General features: G+C 45.5%; 2 protein-coding genes across 5 annotated transcripts in view; both read left to right on the top strand.

Moving 5' to 3' along the window:
• The window catches only part of LOC135896147 (uncharacterized), a 34,982-nt gene extending 15,009 nt beyond the window's left edge, over positions 1 to 19,973 (top strand). The window contains exons 5-8 of the mRNA XM_065424507.1: positions 517 to 721; positions 5,829 to 5,918; positions 13,409 to 13,734; positions 19,259 to 19,973. Coding sequence (XP_065280579.1) covers positions 517 to 721; positions 5,829 to 5,918; positions 13,409 to 13,734; positions 19,259 to 19,471 — 834 coding nt within the window. The 3' untranslated portion in view covers positions 19,472 to 19,973. The remainder of the gene's footprint in view (positions 1 to 516; positions 722 to 5,828; positions 5,919 to 13,408; positions 13,735 to 19,258) is intronic.
• Positions 19,974 to 21,445: 1,472 nt separating this feature from the next.
• The window catches only part of Gga (ADP-ribosylation factor-binding protein Gga), a 61,900-nt gene continuing 61,044 nt past the window's right edge, over positions 21,446 to 22,301 (top strand). The window contains exon 1 of one of the 4 annotated variants that reach the window (XM_065424536.1): positions 21,446 to 21,601. In XM_065424536.1, coding sequence (XP_065280608.1) covers positions 21,568 to 21,601 — 34 coding nt within the window. In that variant the 5' untranslated portion in view covers positions 21,446 to 21,567. Of the gene's footprint in view, positions 21,602 to 21,682; positions 22,006 to 22,155; positions 22,180 to 22,301 lie in introns of those variants that run through there. The other 3 variants (XM_065424518.1, XM_065424525.1, XM_065424538.1) reach the window with 3 other exon arrangements.

The following is a 22,301-nucleotide window of genomic DNA, read 5'->3' on the forward strand; positions in this document are numbered from 1 at the left end:
CAGCATTAATCTAAAAGTAGCTTCTTTATTTTTTTTCACGCTGCCCTGAACTTTTGTTGCAGTTGGGCATTTAGAGGGGCACTTAAAGAAAATATTAAGCTGAGCTAGATCAACAGGTTAGGCTTTTCTGCTATTAGCGAACTCATCATTTGCAGTGAGAACAGAACTTTTGCGAGTGAGAAAATGACAAAAATGAAAAATTGGAGTGGCATCACCTAGTTTGGGCTGTGCTACCTCTCACGTGACGTCGGCACTGGCTGGTTCGCAGAGAGCGCCCAAGATGGAAGGTCACATGGAGATTACGTCAGCTCGTCTGTTCCAGCACAGGCAATTTAAATTGAGCATCAGCAGCAGCGGAACTTTTGGTAGCAATATGCTATGCAGCGAAGTCGCATATTGGCACACACAGGAAACGATTAGATTTCTAGACGAATAATCTATCGCCCGAGCTCGACTTAATTTTTCCTTCAGTGTAACTTTAGAGGAACGGCTGTTGTTGCCCATTGGTCATTGCAGAGCCCCTTGGGCGTTCACATTGGTCTGTGCCGCCGCCTCGTCTCCCTGTTGGCCCTGTGCGTATACCTGTATCAGCTGTACACGTTCCGTGACTTGGCCACGCTCAACAATCAGTTGCTGCTGGACCTGCAGGCCGAAATGCGAAACCTGCGCACTTCCCAATCACCCTTGGGTAGCCCCCGGCAGGAGCAGGACCCCCGAACTGGTAAGTGAAGTCAGCTGGAAAAGGAAGCAGGCAGTCTGGCCACGTTAGAAACTTGCCATGTTCTACACAATGAGTAGAATGCATGAACTAGACCCCTGAAAGATGCCTGTCTGAGCAACTCGGACATCAAAGTCAGCGAAGCTGTACTCACCCTTTGGAAGCCCTAATTGTCTGTTCTGCCTCTGCCTGAAATCTATACCCGAGCCTTTTCAGATGCTTCACTGTATTTGAGATTAGTTCTTCTATACTCTCCACTAAATTTGAAACATGTGTTCCTGTTTACAGTAGAACTTCGTTGATACGATCTCGTGTCGTAAGATTTCTTCGTGCCAACATTCAAGATCGAGAACACAAAATATTCCCTGATATAGTTGCGCCCTTTCTTTACCACTTTTCAAAGAAAATGGGATTTTTCGGCACCAACGCTTACTGCATTGCCGAAGTGCAATGATATGATACGTTTTTCAGATGCTAGACCCCATGTGAAAAATAATACGCGTGAGGCACGCATGATCGAGAGCAGCAGGCTCCTGGCACGCACTCAGTTTCCCTTTCCGTGGTGCCAGCTAATTTTGCGTGTTATTGCATGTTGCATTCACGGATATTGTTGCCAACCCTATTGCAATAATCATCACCTATCCGTGGAGGTGGGAGAATATAAATTTTTTTCGAATACGAATCAAATACACATGGTGAATATCGAATATAGAATAATAATCGCCATCATAATTTTTGTGTCCCTTAACGGCTGCTTACAGGGTACAGTTAAACCTCGATATAACAAACTTCTATATAACGAAATTATCGATATAAAGTATTTAACTTTTCGTAACCTCATGTCCATAACACGCCGTGTATTTAGAACCTCAGTATACCAAAGTGTGTGTGCGATTTCAATATAATGAAATTTCACTTCTGCCGTGGAGGAATGGCGAGAAAATACCTAAATGAAAACTTCTGCGGACACAGATGGTCAAATGACTGAATTACAAGCAGCTGCTTGCAAGCGCACCTCTCAAATCGCACGAGGCACTAAGTGGAGCCGTATCATGTTCCGTATAAAGACCAAGTGCAATAAGATCCTATCATGGCCCACACAGTTTGTGCTTTAGGTGAGAGTGAAAGTGTGAGGACGAGACAAGAAAGATGATGGCTTCATGAGTGCTGGCTTTCTGTGCGAGCGAAGGGAAAGAGGGGGAGGGAAGTGTGATCAAGGGCGCGAGAGGCGGGGCGGGAAGGGGGCCAGTTGGCGCTTTGGGATTTCTGGCGCATGTCATGGACGTGGCTGCGTATGGCTGCAAGCGCGACGGAGCGCGTGCGCAGCTGCGCACCCTGTTTTAGAGGTAGTCTGCCACATGTGCAAAGTGGGTGTGCCGAGACAGCCTGGCATCATGTTATAGCTGTCTTCCTGCGTGTTCAGTATTGGAGGTTGTGTAATCTCGAGTTTCGGTGACTCGTTGGAGCGAGAGGTAGACGATGCATCCGCTGCCGGCGCTTTCCACGATAGCGTCGTCCTGATGCGGGCGACACTATATGCTGCGAGAATGGAGCGCACACAGAAACATGGCTGGTTCCGCATAATTTGTACCGCTGATTTGAAGATATTGTTGATGTGGCAAGAAACTGTATCATTCATCTCCTACTTCCAAATTCATCAAGGTAAATTTTCTCATTCAGATTTGCTTTCTTTTGATGGCTCGATAATTACGAAAATTCTGCGGCTCCTTTCCTTGTAAGAAAAATTGAACGGCAACTGTACTTAGTTGCACAAAAGGTTGAATTTTAATGCAACGAAATTTCAATATAACGAAGCAAATTGACGATTTTACCTACTTCGATATAACACGGTTTAAGGATATTACATAATGGTGGAAGCAATGACGTTGACAAACACTACGGTCATAATTATACAGCGAGAAAAAAGAACTTGGTGTACATGCTTGAAATCAATGAGCAAAACAATTAAAACCACAAATTAACACAATGAAAGCTGCACAACCGATTAGCACAGTCTGGTTTACGATGTCTGCTGCATTATTTAGAAAGTGATATCTTGAGAACAAGTGATTTGGAGCAGTCGTTTATAAGATCCATAATGTGTGTTGACCAGTAAAGTTGATTTGTGATTGTGACGCCGAGATAATGGTAAGAGTCGACTTGAATGAGCTGTAGAATTAGAGCACTGGTGGTTAACGATTTGACGCTTGCAGCTTCCACACATGTACTTGCATTTAGAAACGTTAAGTAGCATTAGCCATAGGGAGCGCCAGTTTGCTATTTGTTGAAGTCTAATATATGCAGATGCATATATTTACAGCAGGTATATATATTTTTTGGTATAGTAATTAGGTGCAATGCCTGCACGGACTAGTGCAGAAAGGACATCTAAGTATTGGTCATGAATGATCAGTTTTAAAGCCACAATCACCAACTGCCATGATAAAAAACTGCTTGAATAGCCTCTCAGCAGCATTAGAGCAAGCAAGCTCTCCAAAAGAAGAGTGGCTGCTGTATGATTAGGTTCATCTTAATCCATAAGAAACCTTAGACTTCTGTCAACCAAAAGATCAGGCAGGATTCCGTAAAGGCTACTCAACAATAGACCATATTAGCACTACCAATCAGATGATAGAGAAATGCAAGGAATATAACAAACCCTTATATATAGCTTTCATTGATTACGAGAAAGCATTTGATTCAGCCAAAACCTCAGCAGTCATGCAGGCATCACGGAATCAGGCTGTAGACGAGCCGTATGCAAAAATACTGAAAGATATCTGTAGCGGCTCCACAGCCACCGTAGTCTTCCATAAAGAAAGCAACAAAAATGCCAATAAAGAAGGGCGTCAGGCAGGGAGATACGATCTCTCCAATGTTATTCACAGCGTGTTTACAGGAGGTATTCAGAGATCTGGAGTGGGAAGAATTGGGGATAAAAGTTAATGGAGAATACCTCAGTAACTTGCGATTCGCTGATGATATTGCCTTGCTTAGTAACTCGGGGGACCAATTGCAACGCATGCTCACTGACCTGAAGAGGCAAAGCAGGAGGGTGGGTCTAAAAATTAATCTGCAGAAAACTAAAGTAATGTTTAACAGTCTTGTAAGAGAACAGCAGTTTATGATTGGTAGCGAGGCACTGGAAGTGGTAAGGGAATACATCTACTTAGGGCATGTAGTGACCATAGATCTGCATCATGTGACTGATATAATCAGAAGAATAAGAATGGGCTGGGGTGCGTTTGCCAGGCATTCTCAGATCATGAACAGCAGATTGCCATTATCCCTCAAGAGAAAAGTTTATAACAGCTGCCTTAGCAGTACTCACGTACGAGGCAGAAACCTGGAGGCTTACGAAAAGGGTTCTACTTAAATTGAGGACGACGCAATGAGCTATGGAAAGAAGAATGATAGGTGTAACGTTAAGGGATAAGAAAAGGGCAGATTGGGTGAGGGAACAAACGCAAGTTAATGATATGTTAGTTGAAATCAAGAAAAAGAAATGGGCATGGGCAGGGCATGTAATGAGGAGGGAAGATAACTGATGGCCATTAAGGGTTACGGACTAGATTCCAAGAGAAGGGAAGCGTAGCAGGGGCCGGCAGAAAGTTAAGTGGATGGATGAGATTAAGAAGTTTGCAGGGACAACATGGCCACAATTAGCACATGACTGGGGTAGTTGGTGAAGTATGGGAGAGGCCTTTGCCCTGCAGTGGGCGTAGCCAGGCTGATGATTATGATGATGATGTGTATTCAGTGCGTTCACTGTCCCCTAAGCTTTGACAAAACAGACACTTCATTTAAAGTTGTCGCTGTTGGGGGCACCATAGGGGTCAGGCACATGAGTGCTCACTGGTCAAGTTTGAATCATCCAGCGAAGGTCAATTCTAGAGTCGAAATAGCAAAAGTTCGGGCCCCTAGAAATTAACTTGTGCCGGTGGGGACTTCTGGCTGGCGTCAAGTTGGCTGGCATCAAGTTGAATTACTGGAGGTCTACTGTAGTAGATTTCGCAAACAGAATTTCAGACATTCCAGTTTTGCCATGAACAGACGCTTGGTAAACCACAAGGGGCATTGAAGCCAGCTCCTCATGACGTGACGAATTGTGACAGTGCTCACTTGGTGCTAGCCAATTATTTACCCATTCAAGATTGTGACTTTGTATTCCAAGCCATGCATACATTCCAATGGCAACAACTAGTAAGGTTGCCTAATACCCACGTCACAGAAGGCACTTTCAATGCGATCACGCTCGATTGGGATCGAAGTTGTCTATCACCACTGGCTGCCTTCCTGAGCCTGCACGAGGAAGCCAATTTTGATAGAAGGCGTCCTGTGTGACATTGGTATAAGAAAGGTAGCTTCCAAGTGGCACCCACAGGTATGTGCGTCTGTACATGTCGAGCGCCACGCACAGTCTTGGCGCAGTGGCTACGGCATTGCCCCGCTGTATGTGAGGTCGTTGCTTCTATCCCCGGTCATGGCGGTGGCGTTCCTATGGGGGGGGAATAGAAAAATGCCCACGCGTTATACACAACGATTGAAATGCAAACAGCGGAGCACATGGTTTTATGGCCAAGTGGTGAAGGAGAGTTTTGCAGCCGTTAAGATGAGGCGGAAGCATGTGTGCGGCTGTGGGCTTGGTATCAGTCAGCAATGCCATTTGCATGGGATTATTCCCAAAGTTTTGCTTTGAGGCGTAATTATCAGTGACTAGTATATAATGAGTGTTACTCTGCGAAAACCATCTGCTACACTGTTTGCATTCTACATTCATTGAACTTACTCAGAGTTACATACACTTAAAGACCCAGGTTGTCCTTATTATTCTAGAGTCTTCGGTCGTGATGTCTTCCAGGGCTCAGGGGTTTTTTCTTGGACGTTCAGCCCCGTGAGTCAATCACAGTCAGCTTGTCCAGTGCTCAAAGGACCCATAGCAGCTGGATCTTGTTATGGGTTTTCAGGGATTAAATTAAATATTTTGCATGGAACTGACAACAAATTCATCTTCAGACAGCAGCCACTGTACAATGTGTTTAGAGAGCAAGACATTTCAGTTGCGTGCAGTAATTACATGCAAGTGGTGTGCCTTTATTCCAATGCACAGCCACCATGTGGAGACCACCCGAGGAAAGTGCGTTTCGCTGGTTTCCGCTGAGCGGTGCCGCTGCTGCCTGCTTATTCACGAACCACACAGGTGTGTATCTATGTTGTTTTGTTTTATCACCATGGTTGACTTCCACTGATTGAAATTGCTATGTTACCTTGTGTTAAACTTGCAAAAGCAGGCTACGGACAGGATACAAACAAAGGAACACGCAACAGACAGGATATTTGTTCCTTTGCTTTAGCGCTTTGTTACACACATATGTATTAGTTTTTTTCTTTTGCGTAACAGTACCGCGCAGTAAGCAGAACGATGCTTTAAGCCTTTATACCATAGATGGGTGTTGCCAGTAGTGCATACAGGTAACACACCAGAAGAATGTTTTTGTCCTGCTGAGTTTCGGTATTGAGCACAGAGCTTGTGGCTCAATGCCTCCGGCTGACACCGTATGACAGGCAGCAAGCGCCATTTGTTAGATAGAGCAGGAACACAGGAAGAGGAAGAGGTTTGGCACGACACTCACTTTCTTTTGAGAGCATGGTCAGAGGATACAGACTGATGCAAGATTTCCGGTTCCATCACACAGGTATCACACAGGTAATGTAAAGCAAATGCAGTGTACACCTCGTTTCACCACAACTGGCAGCTACCCGCTGCGGTTGCTCAGTGGCTGTGGTTTAGGCTGCTGAGCACAAGGTCGCGGGATCGAATCCCGGCCACGGCGGCCGCATTTCGATGGGGGGAAATGCGAAAACACCCGTGTACTTAGATTTAGGTGCGCGTTAAAGAACCCCAGTTGGTCGAAATTTTCGGAGTCCTCCACTACGGCGTGCCTCATAATCAGAAAGTGGTTTCGGCACGTAAAACCCCATAATTTAATTTTTAACAACTGGCAGCTAAGCGTGCCCATCTGTTTCTGTCCCCTCAAAGTGGACATGGCTATGTTATTGTCTCAAGCTTGCCGATATTAACGACATGATTCATTACTGATACGGAAGAAACTGTTTGAATGCGCGTAATGTACTCACGAAAAGAAAAATAATCGCATTCGGCGCATTTGGCTTGCTCCGCCGGCCGCCATTTTTGTTTTGGTGTCCCGCATTGACAGCAGCAGCTGCCTGCTTGTCATCATCATCATCAGCCTGGTTAAGCCCACTGCAGGGCAAAGGCCTCTCCCATACTTCTCCAACTACCCCGGTCATGTACTAATTGTGGCCATGTTGTCCCTGCAAACTTCTTAATCTCATCCGCCCACCTAACTTTCTGCCGCCCTCTGCTACGCTTCCCTTCCCTTGGAATCCATTCCGTAACTCTCGATGACCATCGGTTATCTTCCCTCCTCATTACATGTCCTGCCCATGCCCATTTCTTTTTCTTGATTTCAGCTAAGATATCATTAACTCATGTTTGTTCCCTTACCCAATCTGCTCTTTTCTTATCCCTTAACGTTACACCTATCATTCTTCTTTCCATAGCTCGTTGCGTCGTCCTCAATTTAAGTAGAACTTGTAAGCCTCCAGGTTTCCGCCTCATACGTGAGTACCGGTAAGACACAGCTGTTATAAACTTTTCTCTTGAGGGATAGTGGCAACCTGCTGTTCATGATTTCAGAATGCCTGCCAAACGCACCCCAACCCATTCTTATTCTTCTGGTTATTTCAGTCTCATGATCCGGATCCGTGGTCACTACCTGCCCTAAGCAGATGTATTCCCTTACCACTTCCAGTGCTTCGCTACCTATCGTAAACTGCTGTTCTCTTCCGAGACTGTTAAACAATACTTTAGTTTTCTGCAGATTAATTTTCAGACCCACCCTTCTGCTTTGCCTCTCCAGGTCAGTGAGCATGCATTGCAATTGGTCTCCTGAGTTACTAAGCAAGGGAATATCATCAGCGAATCGCAAGTTGCTAAGGTATTCTCCATCAACTTTTATGCCCAATTCTTCCCACTCCAGGCCTCTGAATACCTCCTGTAAACATGCTGTGAATAGCATTGGAGATATCGTATCTCCCTGTCTGACTCCTTTCTTTATAGGGATTTTGTTGCTTTCTTTGTGGAGGACTACGGTGGCTGTGGAGCCGCTATAGATATCTTCCAGTATTTTTACATATGGCTCATCTACACCCTGATTCCGTAATGCCTCCATGACTGCTGAGGTTTCGACTGAATCAAACGCTTTCTCGTAATCAATGAAAGCTATATATAAGGGTTGGTTATATTCTGCACATTTTTCTATCACCTGATTGATAGTGTGAGTATGGTCTATCGTTGAGTAGCCTTTACGGAATCCTGCCTGGTCCTTTGGTTGAGAGAAGTCTAAGGTGTTCCTGATTCTATTTGCAATTACCTTAGTAAATACTTTGTAGGTAACAGACAGCAAGCTTATCGGTCTATAATTTTTCAAGTATTTGCCGTCCCCTTTCTTATGGATTAGGATTATGTTAGTGTTTTTCCAAGATTTTGGTACACTCGAAGTCATGAGGCACTGCGTGTACAGGGTGGCCAGTTTCTCTAGAACAACTTGCCCACCATCCTTCAACAAATCTGCTGTTACCTGATCCTCCCCAGCTGCCTTCCCCCTTTGCATAGCTCCCAAGGCTTTCTTTACTTCTTCCGGCGTTACCTGTGGGATTTCGAATTCCTCTAGACTATTCTCTCTTCCATTATCGTCGTGGGTGCCACTGATACTGTATAAATCTCTATAGAACTCCTCAGCCACTTGAACTATCTAGCCTGCTTGTCATCCTGCAGCAAATGTGGGATGAAAAAAGAAAATGTTTCTTTTCGTGGGAAATTTAACTCTCGTAATGATCGCACCCCTGAATTTACGTCAATTTTTTTGACAAAAGAAGTGCAATCATTATTCGAGTAAATATGGTAATTGCCATCTTTTTCTGCGCATTTTTGTAGACAGTGCTCCAATTTCTGTATTCCAATGTCGTAGAACTCCGCTGCCAACCCGTTGAGGAAGCGTTTCACCTCTTCTTTGACTTCATCGTCGTTCTGGAAGCGTTGGGCACTCATGCTCCTTTAACTTGGGGGACAACACTAGGTGCAAAGTCTGGACTGTATGGTGGGTGGGGCATGACAGTCCACCCAATGTTTGTCAAAAGTTCCTGGATTTGACGGGAGATGTGAGGTCGAGTGTTGTCGTGAAGCAGCATTACAACGGCTTCCAGTCATCCTCGCTGGCGGTTCTGGATAGCTCGCCTGAGTTTTCTTAGTGTTGTACAATAACTGTCTGAGTTGATTGTTGTCCCACATTCCTTGAATTCGATCAGCAGTATCCCCTTACGATCCCAGAAAACACTGGCAGTGGCTTTGCCAGCAGAAGGAGTTTGTTTGAACTTCTTTGCGACTGGTGACTCTGGGTGATGCCACTGTTTGGATTTTTGCTTCATTTCAGGAGTGAAATGAAACACCCACGTTTCGTCTCCTGTAACAATGGAGTCCAATAATCCTTCGTTATCTTCTTCACACTTTTGAAGAAACTGGCGAGCACAGTCAAGGCGTTTCTCCTTGTGGTCTGATGTCAATAGCCGCGGTACCCATCGAGCACAACACTTGTGATACCTGAATTTTTCAGTCAAAGCTCTTTCCGCTGTACTGTAAGGACTCCCAGGAATCTCAGCAACAAGTTCATGGATGGTGATTCTCCTGTTTTGAAGCACTTTGCGTTGGACCATCTTGATAACTGCCTTCGAAACTGACGGTCTTTCACTCCGTTCCTCATCGTGGCCTTCCTTCTGACCGGCACTAAACTGCCTGCACCACTTTCGGACGTGTTGAACGTACATACACTTGTCGCCATAAACCTCTGTTAACTGACGATGAATATCCACGGGTGGAGTACCTTTGCCATGCAAAAATCGAATTACGGAATGAATCTCGCACTTGGCAGGATCAACAATGGGAACCTCCATATTGGACGGCTATTGAGCCAAGAATGAGTGGCGCAGCGAAGCGACGCCGGGCATGGCCCATCAGTGACATGCCATGCCCATATGTGACACATGAGAAGCGCTAAATTACGAGCATGCTTTGCACCATCATTACCGTGCACCCATGTGATTGACTTAGGCACACGAGGCCAGCACATTGGCTTACTGACTGCAGGCTGGTCAAGCCAGGCTGTTAGCCACAACACATGCACATGTCGAGAATGTTGTTTCAAGTCACTTTACGAAGATGGCCTGCATGCATTAGTGAAACTATAATATGGCATGTGGCAAACTGTGGGTTAAAAAAAAAAGTTGCTGTTGCTGAGTAGTCGACATTTTTGATACCCAGAATAATGTACTTTAAAGCTGCCATGAAAATAAATACCGTATTTACTCGCATAATGATCGCACTCGCGTAATGATCGCACCCATAAAATTTGTCGTCAAAATTCGATTTTTTTTATTTCCCGCGTAATGATCGCACCCCAAACTTGCCGCAGCGATATGTCGTGTGCTAAGTCTAGCGAATAATGATCGCGCTTACCACCTGTCGAATGCTACGCGAACGACTCTTCAAGACAAGCCAAGCGGCCTGCACGCACTAAACATTCTTAAGTAGATGCCTCATTTCATTACTTTCATCACTTTCCGCACTTCCATGACAAAATGGGGTACAACCAAACTTGCCTTTATTATGGGTTGGCTTTATAATGGCTGATGTCAACAAAAACAATAAAGGCGCATTTCGATTATTTTCATCTGCTTTTGCACTCGTGAGCACGCAACAAATCGCGCGCGGCAATGATAGTAGCCACGTTTACTCTGATACGTTAAAAGTGTACCCTATTCATACGCCGACGCTTGTAACACAGCTAAGATATTCGCCCACCCTTAGCGGAAAGTAGTGAAGACAGATGCCGCAGTTTCCGCAGCATGCCCGTCATGTGTTTCTGTCACTGGCAGCTAAGCGCGCCCACCTATTTCTGTCCCCTCAAAGTGGACATGGCTACGTTATTGCCGCAAACTTGCCGATATTAACGATATTATTCATCACTAATACGGAAGAAACTGTTTCAATGCACGCAATGTACTCACGAGAAGAAAAAAAAAATCGCGTTCGGCGCGTTCGGCTCGCTCCGCTAGCCGCCATTTTTGTTTTGGTGTCCCGCACCCGCAATCTCGCATCCCGCAGCAAACGTGGACGAAAAAAAAAATTTTTTTTTCCCGGGAAATTTAACCCGCGTAATGATCGCACCCCTGAATTTGCTTCAATTTTTCTGACAAAAAAAGTGCGATCATTATGCGAGTAAATACGGTATACTGGCTTTGCCATAACCGGTATTGCTTCGGATCTTGAACTTGTGGTTCTGTTGTAGTAGTAGAATACTCGTTGAAATACAGTGTAATCTCGATAAATGAAAATCGTTTAAACGGAACTACATCTTAAAAGGAACATCATCTTCATGGTTGGTCAGTTTTGTATTCATGCTATTGTATTCACCTTTGTTTCTCAGTAAATGGAACTCCTGATAAACGGAACCAATTTCTGAGGTCCCATGAGGTTCTGAGAGAGTCCACTGTAATGTCTAAGCAACGAAATTTTTTATTTACTTCACTATGCTTGTCAATTATGTTGAAAGAAGGGGGAAAGAGTAAGCGGGGAGCGGGGCACAGCATGATTTGTAGCTCGGCTAGTAAGCTCGGTGTCAGCGTGATCGCTCACTGTTGCTGGCTGGAAAGCGAGTGCATGTGACGCTACCCTGTTGCCTGGGAAACGTGCATGCAGAGGGGTGGAAAGTACTGGTAATGGAGCCCAAAAATTCTAGACGCACTGCAAGGTTTGGTGAAAGTTGCATGCCGTTTCCTCCCCTCATTCACAGGCCAAATAGATGGTGTCCAAATCACACCCCAGTGATGCCTCTTTGGGTAACAGACACCGATCTCAAAGGTCATTCTCGCGACAATGTGCCCGTAGCGATTGCTGGAGTTGATATTACGTTGCGACCTCCACGTCTCAAACACGGTGGTCACAACATATTTCTGGCTCCTGCAATCGTGCTGGCTCCTGAATGTGGTCGCCAGCACGACCACATTCTTAGATTGTTGTCTGTTATCGGAGGAAGCCGTCACTGGGTGTGCATTTTGGCCCCAACGCTGGTTGCTCTCTCTGACACGGCTTTGGTTGGTGCAGCAAGAAGTGCAGACACACGCTCGGCTCCCAGAGAAAAAGGGCACTTCGAGAGGAGCAGGTGCACCATAGGTGTCAAGTTTGGGAAGCCTGCTCCTCTGGAGTAATGTCAGGGTCTCTCCTGCAACAAGTCGTGCAACTCGGTGCAGCGACGAAGCATGTGCCGGAATTCACCGACTCCTTTAATTGGAAGTCGCCATAGCCGCTGGATTCTGTACTCACTTATTGATGATAGTGCAGATTTGCACAAAATGTGAATTGTTAGGTACTGACTTTCCAGTAGTGTTCTCACAGTCTTCACAGTCAAGATTTCAAGGTAACCAGAGTCTGGCACAAAAGCTTTTCTAGGTAAGGTGTCAAAAATACATTGAGTTGACACCGTGGTGGGAGAAAATTTCAAGATATTTAGAGATGTCAGAGTTAGGGAACAAAGGTTTACTCCACTTCAGTGCAGAGGCCTGTCCCAAAGATCTCCATTTGCCCGTGTCTATTATCAGTTATTGCCGTCGTATTGAATTCACATTTTATTTCAGTGTGCGAAAAATTGCAGAAATTTCTTATTCTTGTCACTTCTTTCAATGTTGTGGTGACCTAGACTGAATTTTTCTTTTCTCAGCACTCACTCTTGTTTTTCTAGTTTAGAGAGAGCATGATGCAGTGATTGCTCTCAGCTTCGCTCCTTCCTTCGAGTACCTGATAAAACATGTACTCATGTTTTATCGCTAACGTATATTGTTGCCTTACTATCTCTGAATATTGTGCCATGCTTTTTTCTTATCGCTTGTCATGTGGTCTAGGTCCTTGTCAGGTTCATTTTGTGGAAGGTTAGCTTAGTTATCTAATCTAGCCTGAACTAACCTTTATGTGTCATCTCAAAACTGTATTGTCACGTCCAAAATGGGTCAGGAGAATTAAACACTGCTGAATGGACAGGATTTGCCACGATCTATTAACATTACCCAGCATCTTAGGTCCAGTGCCCGGCCCTTCAAAACAGCGGCGGGTTTTGGATTTATTGTTCAAATACCTGTCAGCAATTGGTGTAATAGGAAAGCTTTAAATATTGAACATTTCATATACAAGAGCCTACATTTACTCGCCATGTCACCTGTAAATATTAGTATCAGGTCCACTTGCACATTTCATATTTATTTTTATTCTCTTTTTCTCCCACTCTCCTCTGGAATCGTTTAATCCCATTCCCCATCCCTATACAGAGTAGCATGCCAGCGGTTATATACATGCTGGAAAAACTCTCTTTTTTTCTAATAAAGAGTCTCTCTCTCTCACAGAACAAGCGTGTCCGCCATCCGTACATGACTCATTGTATGTACATACATTCCAGTGATCGCTAGTGCCTGTGCGCATTCAAGAATATACTACACTATTTGTTTGGCACGTACAATCTCACCAGACGTGTGCAACTATTTTTTTTTTCTTTTTCATCACAGAAAGAGACTCGTCAGACTCGTCAACAGAATCATCAGAATCGGAGGAGTCCGATGCTGGCATGTGGTCCCTCGACGATTGGGACGACGACGATGACGACGATGGCAATGACAGCAGCGATGAGTATGTCCGCTTCAGTGATGACTGCAACAGTCGTGTGACTAATAGTCCAACTGCGGAACCAGAAACCAAGGACAGTGCTAGCCCAAATACCGAGCGGGACTCAAATGCACAGCCGAACAGGGTGGCCAGCAGTGCGACCTATGCAGCACAGTCGGAACGGGGGAGCCCATCAATGCTTGCGACCCTGGCCACATCATTGGCACGGGTGAGCAGCAACCGTTCATCACTTCTTTTGTTAATAGTAGTTCATATTGTGCGTTCTGTTGTAAGTGGTAGATATACAGTCAATGACTGTTTATTTGGAAACTGATTATTCGGGACAGTCCTGTGGCACTGCCGCTAGCCCCGTAGACTTAATGGAGGAGAACCGAAATATGGGACACCTTACAGCGTGTTGTGCGATAATTCGGCCTCTGGATGCGTGACCGTGCGCTAATATGGCTACCGATTCAAGCTAGAATAGCCATATTTTTGTTCTGAGGCGTCGCTGCCATGGTCACCAGCGCAAACGTCGGCCATGTCGCCCATGCTTTGAGAAACCAAAACTACTGAAGCTTAGTTGATGTGCTGATGGGAATTAGGTGCATGCATTGACTGTACTTTGGTATAGCTGAAGTGACAGCATAGCAGTAGCCAAAATACAGGTTGCGATTTTGTAGAAATGCTTTCTGCTTGATTCTGTGCCACTTTTGTCATCCGCTCTCCATGGCTTCACAACCATTACCACATGCAAAGCGTTGCTCTGACCGCCGACAAAGCGCATAAAGCGCGAGAAGGAATAGCATAAAAGGAACTGTTACTTTGCACTGGACGTTTCAACGCAAATTGCGTGACTAGCACCGGTCGCATCGATGGACGCCAGAATTTCCCCACTTCGATAAGATAGTGTGCAGACTGTGCTCGTAGAAGCTTATGCTTCTTGCGCTAGTCTCGCAAAAGTAAGTTTGGCACCCTGCAAGAGGAGCCATTAACTCGCACACCAGTGCATCTTGCTCAAGTTACAGGGAAGATACCATGCTTGGCACTGTAGCACGAATGCCGTCGCTCCTAGACACCGATGCATTTTGCGTTGCGGTCATGTGAAAGTGAAGGTATCTTTGAAAGTGATGATTGGAGAAGACAGCACACCTTTGGCCACTTGTTAAATAAAGTTACTCATTTGGGCAAATCCCGGTATGTTAGACTCCCGACTACTCAGCCATTTTGGCTGTCCCTGGCGAGTCCGAATTATTGGTCTGTGACTTTGCATATTTCAGCATCTGCCAACAGGTGAAGGGCCTTGGCTGCTGTGCAATAGGGTACATAGAGTATAAACGTTAGAAAGTAAAGAAACCAAGTGAAATAACGGCTAAGAGAAACTTTAGGACACTCAATTGAAAATATTAAGTGTGTGCGAATACCAAATACAGTCAAACCTCGATATAATGATGTTGTACTTGCAGAGTAAAACTTAATTATGTCGTGAATTTCGTTAAATCAAGGTTTCAAAGTTTCAGCAGTAAAATCAACTTCACACCACCCTCCGTGGTTGCTTAGTGGCTATGGTGTTGGGCTGCTAAGCACGAGGTTGTGGGATTGAATCCTGGCTACGGCGGCCGCATTTCGACGGGGGCAAAATGCGAAAACACCCGTGTACTTAAATTAGGTGCATGTTAAAGAACCCCAGGTGGTCCAAATTTCCGAAGTCTCCCACTACGGCATGCCTCATAATCGGAAAGTGGTTTTTGCACGCAAAACTCCACAATTTAATTTAACTTCACAAATTTCCAGAGCATTCCTGGTAGATAGGCCATAAAAGCACGGTTATAAGCGCCAGCTTGTGCGATGGAGGTTGCGCTGAGAACAATGCATCGACGTGGCCCATGACGTCCGAGATTTTTGTGTGTTGCATTGCCCGGCGCCATAAATCTTGGAAGCTATGGCTGACTGTGCTTAGTGCCCACAGGTGGTGCCCACAAATTAAAAACAAAAGTGTAAAAAGATACGGATATTCGTTCTGAGGGAAATAATAATAATAATATTTGGGGTTTTACGTGCCAAAACCACTTTCTGATTATGAGGCACGCCGTAGTGGAGGACTCCGGAAATTTTGACCACCTGGGGTTCTTTAACGTGCACCTAAATCTAAGCACACGGGTGTTTTCGCATTTCGCCCCCATCGAAATGCGGCCGCCGTGGCCGGGATTCGATCCCGCAACCTCGTGCTCAGCAGCCCAACACCATAGCCACTGAGCAACCATGGCGGGTCGTTCTGAGGGAAAAGAAAGTCAGTTTTGCCAGAAAAGGGGGAGCATTGATGGCGATAGCGAAGAGACTGCTACGCGAAGTAGCAGTCTCTTGCGCAGATAAATGTTCCACGCCATCTTTCATTAGATTTAGTTCGTGTTAGATTTAGATTCATTCATATTAGATTCAGGTTTAGAATCATTAGATTTAGTTCGTGTGTAGACCTGCATGTGCAAACCACGGTTTTCTGAGATTAGGATTCTTGGCAGAAGTAGATTTCAGACAGCACGTGAGCTGATGGAAGCTTACTATATAAAAAAAGAAAGGTACAAATTGCATTAGCGATGCATCTATCGTGCTCTATAAATCGGAAACTAGATCGTTTGTCCGCTGGGTAACATAGACCTGTGAACAGCCAGCGCATGCGTGTATGTATATACATATTCATGGGTCACAGCCCAAAATTAAATCAGTTGCAAGTGCCGCCTGTGTTGTCTTTATGTGTCTTCCTTTTGTGCGTGTTCAATTGCGGCAAAAAACATGTCTTTTAGCAAGCACCAACTAGGCCAACAAGCAGTTCTGTTGCAACATCACTTATTTTGAACCTCAATATAACGAAGTAGTATGTTTATACGAGATTTCAATATAAGTAAATTTCACTGCTGCTGTGAAGGTATACCAAGACAATAAATGGAAACTTCTGTGGACTCAAATGGCAAAGTAGTTGAATTAAGTGCGGCTGTTTGCAGACGCACCTCTCAGATCGCAGACCAACCTTAGTGTACTTCGCGCACTCTCCGGGCGCTACCTGTGTGTGTGTGCGAGAGAGAGAGAATCATTTCCCTGCCTACTTGGGTGACTGGGTAGTCTGTGGTTGACTGGGTCGCGCATCAGGCTGTTGTGCTGGGGGAACAGGGTTCGAAACCAACCGTCGAACCAACTTGGGTCACTTGAATATGCGGCAATGTGTACATAATAAGCCTTTAATAAAAATAATAATAGTAAGCTCTTCAATAAACCTCCTTCGCACCGACGTGTAGGATCACTGCAGTATCACATATCGCTGTGGACTGGGTATGTACTGCTGTTCAGCAAACCTCTTTGACACCAACTTGGGTAATAGGTATGTGCCACTGAAAATGTGCTCCTCTACAATTACAAGAAAGATCTCTTAAATTTCTCTGATGCTGGGCGGAACCGAACCTGTATTAATAACCTGTATGTTACCTGTATCTTATCTCATCTGTATCTTATCTTTATCTTATCTGTTTCTTAAGCACAGCAACTCGACACTTTCTTTAGCAGGCTACACTGCAAATGCACTGAATATGTGCCACTCTTCAATGAACTTCTCACCTACTTTGGTCCCTGAGTGTATGCCACTGGGTGTGCAGAAAGCGAAGGAACACTTCTCAGCATTTGCACCCCCCCCCCCCCCCCCCATCATGCCACACTTCTCGTCTCGGAGGCCACGCGCGAACTTCTCGGCAGTGCCACTAGATGGCGCAAAGTGTCCAGATACATAATTCATTTCAGTGGTGGAAATACATTGTGTCGCTAAAATGACTCAATGCTAAATGCATTATCATTGACTCTCATTGTGAGTTGGGTCCTGCAGAATTTTTTTCTCATTCAGTTTAGTTTTTTCCAACTGCTTGATAATTGGGTAAATATTGCCACCCCTTCTGGGGAAGAAAAGTTCATTGGTGACTGTACTTATTTGCTTAAAAGATCGATTTTCAATATAAAGAAGCAAATTGCCAATTTTGCTGACTTTGTTATATTGAGGTTTAACTGTACTTCTGTTGCATAGTGTCTATTCTGGCTTTTTAAACACGAATATAATGTAAATAGTATTTGGTCCTGCAATTAACTTGTACTGTAACTCACACTGCATCTTGTTCAGTGGCCCTGTGCATTTTTCCTTTGTCAAAATTTAGTACCTGCAATTCATTTGGATAGCATCAGGTTAGGCCAAAAATGCAATTGAGCTCATGAATAGAACATCATTTACAGTAGCTGTACAGACATACCTCATTCCTCAAGTACCTAAAGTGGGACAAAGGTTTGGTTGTGCTAACAGAAATTTCATGTTTAGAGCTAAAGGCTGTTGTCAGCTGAGACTATAATGGTCTGTAGGAGGTTTTGCATGTTGGAATTATGCCATAAATTCATCTTGTGTTTGAAGAGCCTCGTGATTTGTATGTAGCAGCTGTTCTAAATGGAAGCTAAAGTATAGTCTGCTAAAATAGACATAGTTGATATAGAAGGAGGAGACGTGTTAGTTGCCAGGTCCAGAGACGGATGCATTTTTTGTGTTGTAGGAGCCATATAATGTTGTTGTCCAGACTGCATGATTACGCAGATAGAGTAGTAGACTTGAGCCCAGAGAAGAGTTACATGTCAGTATAGAGCAGTGGCTTGGTGCAGCTGTGTTTATTTGGAAGGGCTAACAGCTGGACTTTGTATAAACTGCATAAATATTACTCGTTATTGCATGCGGATACTGTTGGTTTGGTTGATGTGGTTATGATGGCTGAAAGTGGAGGTGGGGGAAGCATTGCGGCGGCAACGCTGAGTGTAACAGTAGTCCATGACGACGAAGGTGGTGCTAGTGTGGCTTCTTAGATGCCTGTTTTTGGGTGGCACCGCAGTAGCTGGCTGTTGCCACGTGGAGTCTCCCGTTTTCTCGGCGTTTTCTGCCATGTCACTTCGTTTAGAACAACTTCATTGCACGCTCAGAACAAAAGTAGGAATAGGCTTGGCGCAGTTGGTTGCAGTAAACATAGCACAGATCTAACTGACATACTTTTAATGCATTGACAAGGCTGCATTTTCATGTGAAAGTAAAGAACAAGGTAAAGAAAGGTAGAAGAGAAAGGATGTGCTATTTGAAGCTTTGCTGTGTTCCATAATATGCTCTGATGTGGTGCTTTGTTTCCGTATTGTGTTTTCATATTTCATGTTTCCTTAGCGTTATAACAGGCATAAAGCTGAGTTTTTAATTCAACATGTTGTGTTTTTGTATCTTTTCCTGGCTACAAGAATAAGAGTTCATTCACCCTTTCACCACCCAGTGATCTTTGATGTGTACAAGCCATATGGAATGAGACAAGGCTTTTAATATATTATCAGTCCCGTGCAAACTGCATTTTGAACAGGTGTTCATCGTTATACCCACTTTGTGAAAGAGAAGTATTCAATGTTACGGGCAAGCGGAACAGCACCTTTCTTCGCAGTGTGCGAGTAGACCGCTCTAAGTATCATTGCTACTGGCATGATATACTGCTGCACTCCACAGCTGTCATTTCACCTTCCCTTGTCACCATAAAGTATTATTTGTTTTTCATTGGTATCGGCAAAAAAAAAGAAAAAAAAAGGAAAAGCTGCTGGCATGGTTTTACCTCCTACCTTGAAGCGTGTAACGTGGATGTTGTCTCCTCTTTTTTCAAAATTAAACGCTTAAATTAAAAATTAAACCTACTCGCTCGTTGACCTCGCAGGCGACGCGACCATGGTCAGTGGCATCGCCCGAATCGACTGCGGTGCCTAGCGGCGGCCGCTACAACCTCCGGCCGCGGCGGTCGCTCAATTCGTCCAGCGACCTGCTACCGCCGCCACCCTCCGGGTCACCGAGTCGACGACGACGACGGGACTTGGCTCTCCCCAGTCAAGCCGTCGAACGGGCCGCCATCCTTTCGTCGGACGAAGATTAAATTGACGAGTTGTGCTGTGCCTTGTGCTTTAAGTTGGCTTCTCTGCTGGACAGCAGCGGTGCGCGGACAAACATTGTCAAGCCCTTCAAAGCGAGGGATCCTGTGCTCAACTAGTGTGTTCATATTGTGTGGCGCGTTTTGTCTGCAGAGAAGCTGACCTAAAGAATACGCAGCTCGCCCGTGTCTAGCGCGTGTTTCAATTTTCCGCCCGGTTCGAGAAGCGCTGTGGGTACATGGTGGTTCGAATTCTTCCATACGACGAACATTTCACTCAGACCTCAGCGAAGGAATTTTGTTGCTTTTATCAATATTGTGACAAGGGGTTGGCTCACGTATACCAAGTTGGGGCAATGTACCCTCTGTCCGCACGCATCTCAGACTAAATCGGTACTGAAGAAACCGTCGGAGGGTGAGGGGAAGCCTACACCGACTCCCAGTTTTAACCATTGGCACAAAAGCAAACTTCTACGTATAGTTTTGTACATCATCTTATATAACTGAATGCGGTCAGGGAACTTGACATTCTGAGTACTGGGGACGTATTCTGAAACGTTCGCCGCGGCGAACTTTTCGCACTGGCCACGCCTCCTCCGTAGCGGCGCGCGCTGAATGGCTGCTTTGACAAAACCGGAAATTCAGGTGGCGCAAGTGAATTTCCGGTTTTGTCAAAGCAGCCATTCAGCGCGCGCCGCAACGGCGGAGGCGTGGCCAGTGCGAAAAGTTCGCCGCGGCGAACGTTTCAGAATACGTCCCCTGGACTAGTTTATTTGAAAAGCGAAACGATTTTCAGTTGTTGATGCAGCCTGTCTTAGACAAAACAGCTATGAAGACCAGTAATCAGTTCCAGAAAATTACTACAACATTATGTACAACGTGTCCTATGACGCGACGAATGCTGCTCACGTTTGCGTAAAATATTAGTCGCGTGCATCCTTTACTGTGGTGAAGCCGAACCGGATGCTGGCAAAAAGCTTTGAAGCAATGCAAGAGTGCGTTGCTGTGAAGCCGCACTACAAGGCAACCTTATCGTACGATATGTGCTCCGACTTTGCACTCGTCGAGTTTTTGGTGAGGGAAATGCGCACGAAAAGAGAACATGTCCTCGCTTTTACAGAGATCTTGCGCGAAAAGAGTGTCTGCTCGTAAGGAACTGCCGTTGTAGTCGTAACGGGCACCCGTCTTCCGCGCGTAAAGAACAAGCTTGGTCTTTTTTTTTTCTTTTCATTTTTGTCTGTTCGAACAAGTTCTGGTCGCTGTCTGATAGCTGCACCTTTCAGTATGTGTGAGGAAACTTTCCTTTGCAGCTGTCCGAAACTTTGTGTGACTTGCATACGTGATTTTTTATTGCATTCCTGTTTTACTTCGTGACGTCTATATTTTATTTGTTGAACGTAGGTGCAGCTTAGCTTTTCGCATTCTCGTCGTAGATAATGGGAAAGCGAGGAATGACGATTTTCAAAGCGCCGTGTGTTTCTTTCGCCAGTACGCCACTTTTTGTGATGTGCCCATAATCGTACTTTTCTGAATCTGAACAACCACGTTTTGCAGCGATAGAGCGTGTTCTTTTGAGTTCTCCGCTGCGCCAGAGGCGGACTTTGTTGTGCGAAATAAACTGATCTATTGTTTTTCCTCATTTCTGCTTGCGAAATGTTTCTACTTGGCGTAAAAGCTTACCGTGTTTTTGGCAATGACGTTCAGGTCAAACTGCTGACTCCGCATGTACGCCTGGTTATGTATTGTTGCACGGTTTATGCAAACGCACATTTAGAACAAACCGTGTCAGAGCAGAGTCCGTTTAAACTTACGTGATTTATCGTACTGGAAGCGTATTTGTACGCGTAGACAGATGCTACCTACGTCAACATGGTAAGCACGCGCCAGGCTACCTGAAACGAATGGAAGAGAAACATGTTGCTGTGTGCTACCACATCACCGCGTTGTAGTAGAAATATGACTTAGAAGTACTGCAGCTTCGCAAGTACGCTCGAGTATTCTCGTTCCTACGCAACCTGCGGAACGCCAAGCAGCCAGCGACTCGCTAACGTAAAGCCGGCAAGCCAAGCCAATCCGACGCGATCCAATCCGTCTGTCTCAAGATGGACGACGACAGCTCGCTTGACACTCTGTTGGGTGAGTTCCATCGCCGTTACTGGCAATTCTGGCGCAATTTCGCATCCAAAACAGCTTTGCAAATAGCGAATCAGCTGGGGCCGATGAGCGGCGTGGGGTCAGCGCACCCGTCCGCTGCCAGTCGGCGGGCCGCGTCAGTGTCTGCCGTAAGCGTTGGAATACGGGCCGTTTTCGAAGACTGCTCAGCTGTGAATTTGGAATGCTCGAAATCTCGGCGCCGCATCGTATCGAAAATGTGTTGTTCTATCGGTATCGGGACACGTTTGGCCCCGGCGGGCCTGCCTTGAGAGTTCCAGGCGCGAACGCAGTGGTGCCGGGACGGTCGCAGAACCCGAATTCGCTCTGCGCCAGCAACGATCTCGCGCTGTTCGGAACCAGCTCCCACCGCCAGTGCTCGACCACCGGTGATTCTTAGCACCTGCCTAAGCAACGCAACTGCTGCTAATCTTGGCGCTCTAAGCGCACTGAGGCCATCGACTTTGTAGCCCTGCTCCGGCGATCAGTTTCGATATCAAATAACGCGAAAGCACCGTTCTTGGTTTTAATTATTCGGCTACTACATCGGTGTTTGCTAAACTGTGAGCACCTCAGATATTCTTTCCGTGAACATTTGGTTGCGCCGAGGCTTGTTCCGTGTTTCTCCGTCTTTCTTTTCCCCAACTACATGGTGTTACAAGCGCATTAGCCTCTGTAGCTGTGC

This window comes from Dermacentor albipictus, chromosome 8 (assembly GCF_038994185.2).
Source record: "Dermacentor albipictus isolate Rhodes 1998 colony chromosome 8, USDA_Dalb.pri_finalv2, whole genome shotgun sequence".
Lineage (NCBI taxonomy): Eukaryota > Metazoa > Arthropoda > Arachnida > Ixodida > Ixodidae > Dermacentor > Dermacentor albipictus.